General features: G+C 38.3%; 1 protein-coding gene across 1 annotated transcript; it reads right to left on the bottom strand.

Moving 5' to 3' along the window:
* Positions 1-648: 648 nt before the first annotated feature.
* LOC121426230 (cyclin-dependent kinase 5 activator 1-like) lies at positions 649-5,592 on the bottom strand. Its single transcript, XM_041622452.1, has one exon. It carries the CDS (start codon positions 5,133-5,135, stop codon positions 3,879-3,881), a length of 1,257 nt encoding a protein of 418 aa, XP_041478386.1. The 5' UTR covers positions 5,136-5,592; the 3' UTR covers positions 649-3,878.
* Between the last annotated feature and the right edge of the window lie 1,269 nt (positions 5,593-6,861).

Here is a 6,861-nt window from a genome sequence, read left to right as displayed (position 1 = left end):
ATAAATGAATAAAAATAAATGAATAAATAAATAAATAAGGGAAAGATACAAAGAAAAAACAATCAAAGAAACAAATTAATACAGAAAGAGTAAAAAAGAAAGAAAGAACAAGTAGAAAAAATAAAAGAGAGAAAAAAGAAACAAAGAAAGGAAAGAAAGATGGGGATGGAGAGAGATGAAAGAGTGATTTAGAGTGAACTAAAGAGGACAAAGATTAACGAAGAGTAACAGGAAAAATCAATAAATAGATACAAACACGTATACGCCTACACTCACAGAATATTTTTCTCTCTCGCTCCCTTTTTTTTCTCTGTCTCTCCCTCTCTCAAACGCATATTTATCCCCACCCTCTCCCGTAAACACATACACACATACAGAGAATAAATGTTGGGTAGGTATATTGATATGCTGTTTATCCTTGTTTTTTTCATTCTCTCTCTTCCTCTCTTACTCTAACGACACATCATCCACACATATCATACACATCTTCTTAAACACCCTTAAACGGGCAGCGCAGAAACAAAATAAAAACACACAAAAAACAAATACCCTCATCACTCAGATATTCTTATAAAATTCAATCAACAGCTAGGCTATACGTTCAATCATAATTATAAATGAGCCGTTAGACGATAATTTCTGGAATAGTTTCACTCCCTAACTAACAGTTAGGGAAATTATTTATTTTTCTTTGTTTTGTATGTTTTCTTCTGTTCTTACATCACACACATCCATAAAGATCTGTTTAACCAATAATTGTGTAGCAGTTGACACAACATGTAATGATGGAGTATAACCATGGACAGCGAATAGTACAAAAAAGGGATTTGCAGTACTTGAACACGAAACGTATATACTGTAGGTTGTGAAATTAGATATCACAAAAGTGTTACAATCGAATCCAAGCTAAACGTACCGACATCAACAATAACAACAAATGTGTATTTCATATCCTCGATACAGTGTTGTGCCAAGAACGTAGCGGTTAATGACAAATTCAAAAGTACAATTTAGGGAATAAAAGTACATGACATCAGTTTTCTATCACAGTACTGGGGACACAAGGTAAAAGTCATGATCTTTTACTACTGCAGGCCTATCTGTTTAAATTGCATGTGGATTCTACCTCGAAAAGTTCCTATTCTCATCTAATATTACCCCTTATACGTCAAGCGTTTCATACAATATCGGGTTTCATTTGATATTTGATTGTCAATATATTATACGGGTTGATCAACTATTCACAATAAGGAATTAGCAGCTTAGGCAGTACTTAGATGAGATAGTTTGACTAGGTCGCGTGATTTTCCGGACCTAGATTCCGGTGTTGACACTGACAACGGCTGATCAGTTTCCTGATGAAGCCAGCCAAAAAGGAAAAAAACGTATTACAATAACACTTTGCGTATGCTGTTTCTATGTGAAGTCGTCAATGGCAAGATATATGTAAACACTACAGCGACGCATCTGAATGACAATCAGCTATGACCATAACATAGCTCTTTTCTCGAGTTTCGATTCCGTACAGAATAGTTATTATGAGGTAAATTATTCTGTGTAATTCAAAGCTAGGCTTGTAAACCCAAAATGGATTTTGCATATAATTCTTGTTATTCAGTTTCTGTAGAGTTCTTTCTGGAAATAATTCAACAAATTTCCACATAACCTATAAGTACTGACTCGATTTTCCGGTTATTTTGCATTTCGGTTGAAGAGAGAGCCGAACAGGGAATTTCTAATTACAGATATAAGCTGTAAGGGCGTATCAAATAGAAAAGATCAGAACTGTATATATAGCACAATAGTACATTCGGACTCAGATCCATAGGCTACGACCGGGATGATATTCAACAATACTGCATCCATTAGCTGGCAGTTATTATGCAGCAATCCATTGTTCATTAGTATTACTCAATCCCACCCCAGCCATCCCCCCGCTCCGGTAATGAGATTAGATGGTGATGCAGGCTCGTTACTATAGTAACGGACCCGTTAAATGGATACAAGCTCCGCCGTGCATGAAAGATGGAGAGCTTCCAAGAGCGAGTCAATAAATGTTAATTAGCTTCGCTCGCACTCGCCCTACAAGTCGGCACAGTGGAGCGTTAGAAACGACAATTGCATGTCGCCTGTAGTTTGTGCATAATGAATAAATACAACCACACTATGATATAATTTAACTTAAATAAAAGATATTCTGATCGCTAAACCCGTAAACTATGGCAAGAAGTTATCATCATAAGCAAAATCTTTCGATTTTTTCCCCTTTTGATTTATGAAATGAATAAATCAAGTTAACATTCTCCTTTTTTTTTAATATTTCAACATCTGGTTGTTGGTGTATTGCCAAACTGCACCACAACCAAAAGAAGGAGAATTGTACTAAATTTTGCAAGCTACCTGTATATTTATTTTGATCAAAGATAGATGACCAATGTTTGATATTGCACAAAAAAGACTTCATCATCGTGTTCAGTTTGTGACCTTTAAAAACGTCAACCCGCCATTCACCAAAGGAATGAAATAATTAGAAGGGTATTCATTGCGTAATATTTGTAAGGGTATTAGAATGCGCTAGCAGAGATATTACTTTAAAATGTTTAAATTCATGAGCAGCAAATCATAAACTGGTGATTAACCACATACAAAAAAAGAATGACTCTTACCGAATTTAAGGTTTGATAACAAAAAATCACGCACATTAAAATGAAAATAAAAAGAAATCGCACAAGCATTACAATCGGCAACTGCAAATCATTACAAAAATATTTCGTTGTTCTTTGGTGTAAAAAAAATCATATGTCAAATCAATATCATAAAAAAAAATGATCACAATTGAACAATATATCACATGACATTGCGGTTGGTTTACAACTTAGTCAGGAATGCATTTATCTAGTAATCTTGTTCTATGTCTATAGTTTCCCGATTATGAATCGATCGTTAAGTAGCTTATTCCATCCTTGCAATAGCAGACCGTGTCATAACTGGCTGTGGCTGTTCTACATTCCTTCTTTTAAAAAAGCTTAATGGAAATACCAATCGGTCGGGAACGGATACCGCTCCCTGCCTGCTTTCCATTCTGGTAATGTGATTGCCTCTCATAAGAAAAGAGCAAGAGGCCGGGTTATTGGGTTACATGAGATGTTATGCCGAGGCCTGCGGAGTGAAAGCGAGGCAAGCGATGAAAAGCAGCCTTCCATGCCCAAATCAAAGGTAGATATAGACTGAGAGAAGGGGGGGGGGGGTGATGGGGGTCCCAGATGCGAATATATGAAGATGATGAGAGGGAGGGGGTATTTCAGATTCTTAATACAAAGGATGATTGCTTGCCCATCTCCAGGCTAGGCATTTTTTTTTTGTATTTTGCCTTTTCTGCAGGCATAGACATCCACACGCGCCATGGTGAAAGAAGGTCATATCGCATGTCGGATGCTACTTCTCGGCATACCGTCTCTATAACCTGATAACCCACACCCAAACATCCCCCTTATCTACGGTATATTATCTCCTGTTCACAAGTGCAGCAAAACAAATTATAAATATGCCCTCTTTGTGGACTAGCATGACACACATATAGTTTCTTGAACAAGTAAAATTATCTCAGATATATACATAGTACAATCAAGTATTCAGCACAATATACAGATATAAAACCTTTAAGACATTTCATAAGGAACGGTGACATACTGATCAATACATATATTAAGATTCTCCAGAACAAATGAAGTATATATATAATCTTGTTCCACAGTTAAAAGGTGTGGTTCCCTAATAAGTTAGATCCTCAATATGGTTATAAAATGGAGAGCGGCTTCTCAGCTGGACTCCTACTGTTTATGAAAAATGCACAGTCCCAGACCTATCCACATGGTCATTCAACTTCTTGCAAAAGATTTAAGGTCCGCTAGAACGTCCGTGAAGTAGTTAGAATTCTGGTTTATCCTCAGCATCTTGGAGCTGCAGCTGTTGATAATCTTGATACACCTCGACCAGAACCTGTCCTTGTCCTCCTCAACGAGGAATGGTTTCAGAGGATAGCTAATCTCATTGCCCATGTAGCTGTAGGAAAGGTACAGACAGGTCAGGACCATGGCTTGGAGTTCGGACTCGTTCTTGACGACAGCGTCACCATTGAGCAGATCACGGACAAGCATATAAACGAAGACGACGTTGGCGGGATTAAGAAAGTTGATGTCCTGCCATCCCTGGATCAGAAGCGATCGATCAACAGCCCTCAGCCACATAATAGCATCATTCGCATCAAAACTCTTCAAGTACGGGCACCGCCTGCAGAGGAAGTTTCCAAGACATTTAAGCAGCTCACTGGTCGAACACTGCAGAATTTTCTTAGGGTTGGTTTGAACACCGGATGTGGATCGTAGCCCGTGGCTAGACACCTTTCGGAAGCCATTCAGTCCATTTGTTGATGTCGTCGTCGCTGTGGACCCAGAGACGTTGCTTATTTTGTGCTGCTTGTGTGATTGGTGATGGCCATTCTGGCCATTCGATGGACAGTGTGAATTAAGATTGAAACAAGAGAACGACTTCTTGATGCTCGAGTCCAAGATTTTCGAGTCCTTTTTCTGAGGAGTGAGGATGGCGACGCTATCCGGAAACTGCCTGTACACAGCATTGTTTGTATTTTGGTTGGGATGATTCTTCGGCTTGAGCACGTTATTATTCGCTTTATCTGATCCCGTCAAGGATTGCTTGCTGCTGTTAAAGTTAGTGTCTAATGATGTTGTACTTACTCCGGTGCTACTCGTCTTCTTCTTCGAGACACTGAACATCTTAAGACCCAGAGCACTGATAAAAAGGGCGGAATTATGCTTTCGCATCGGTCGCTCCCCAACCAGATGTATATTTTCCTTGGTGCTGGACACATTCTTGCTGTTGTTGAGGTACAGTTCGTTTAGGTTTCCCACACTGAGGGTAGTAGTGTCCGAATAGCCTCCATAGTCCCCTCGATGAGGCTTCGGTGAGATAGATAATACGGTACCCATGTTTGCTGGTGATATTTTAATGCTGAAAGGATTGCAAAGTTTTCCGCAACTGCACCGGCATCCGCAAGCAGTCGACACTTGGGTTTGGAGTGGAGATGAAATCCCTCCAGATGTCGAGTACAGCAACATATAATCGCGTCAGTCTTTGATATACTTCACGGTGATATTCTCATTTAGAGACACGAATTGTAGACACGAACATGAAGGAATGTTGGCGATAATCACGGCTGTTTGTGGAGAGAAAAGGCAACGCCGTGATCGTTTATGTCAGCAGCAGCCGAGCTGGCGTGTCACTGGTAACGAACAGTTAGATAGCAGACTGTTCCGTTCGCTGTGCAGTGCTGCTTTTTGATGGCCGCAGAGAGTCTGGCGCTGTGACGTCACGGCGCCTCACCCAGCGCTGACTAATGAGCGTGCAAGGAAAGCCGGTAGCTGGGTTAAATGCGCATGCGTGTTTGTTTGGATGCATCTCATATCAGAGGCTTATATGCATCTACATGTATTCTACTGGTATGGGAGAAGAGACGGTCTCGTTGTTTGTTATACAGTCGCGTGCTAGCTATGCGGCTGCCTCTTAAATGTCATCTTCATCGCCCTTCTTCTCCCTCCTCCCCTCTTTCTATCTCTCTCTCTCTCTGTTGATCTATCTCTCTCTCTGTTAATCTCTCTCTCTCTTACACAACAACTATTCCATGTCCCAACCTCTTTGTTCAGCTTCACAGTGGTGCATTACTTTTCTTAACATTCTCCTTAAAATCACCCATACCAGAATAATGATAAACATTATATAATAACAAACCCTTTCACTACCATAAATTATTTCGGTTCAATGACAGAAGGAAGCAACTCTGTGGAATGAATTTCTTAGTTAAAATTAGGAAATTATATCATATTATTGTTTTATGTGGAAAAAAGGAGCTACTTGCTTTTGAATCGTCTGTATTTCAGAAAACCATGACTATGTCTTTTTTTTTCCTTTAACATCAAAAAGAAAATAAGGAAATATTCCGAATCAAGAAAAAAAATTATCAAAATAGTTGCTTGTTTTTGTCGTAGGACGGCAGAATACGTTTTTTTTAAAGTTTCCATTTTCTTCGATTTTGTTCGGGAGGGTGGGGGGGGGCTTACGCAGTTATTCATAAAATATACTCCCTATTAACCAATGATCCAATGAATGATTACTTATCTAAAATTATCTTCAAATGGTTTTAGGAGATTTTGTCGCATTTCTCATTTCATAATCAATATTACCTTTTTCTTCATCACGATCAAAACTTCATATCACTTTTTCTACTAAATCTGCACAATGTCAACATACTCAAAACCCGACTCAAAAGCCCGTATTTTACAAAGATTCGTACTGTTTCTCTCAAGAATAATACAGTGATATTTGTATCAATCATATCATGAAAGTAATTGATATGATTTTTTCTTACATAGGTTTTTACATTAATTTGTCACCTCACTTCACATTCGCAGGTACATGTAGCAGACTGTGCAGTAACCTGGACCCTTCATAGAGCATTATCGTTTATAGGAATTCTAGTAGTGTTATTCCTATTATTATGATCTTTGGAATTCATTTGAAAGGTATTCATTTTCAAGATTTAATAACATTGCCGGGTACAATAAAAAGGAATATCATTACGTACTATCTTTTCTGAAAGGAGCATTCGATTATTTGGGGGTAAAATTAAATCGTCGACATATCAAAATTAAAAAAAAATCATTCCTCTCCCGATAATTGTTTGATGGAAATGATAAAACAATACCTTGTTCGTATGGAATGGTGAAAAATAAAGAATAACAAAAAATAGGTAAAATTAACTGGTATATAAATATTTCTGATATACAA

The sequence above is a fragment of the Lytechinus variegatus genome, chromosome 13, assembly GCF_018143015.1.
Source record: "Lytechinus variegatus isolate NC3 chromosome 13, Lvar_3.0, whole genome shotgun sequence".
Classification (NCBI taxonomy): Eukaryota; Metazoa; Echinodermata; class Echinoidea; order Temnopleuroida; family Toxopneustidae; genus Lytechinus; species Lytechinus variegatus.
Note: the sequence above shows the minus strand (reverse complement) of the source record. Positions and strands in the feature narration are given on the sequence as shown.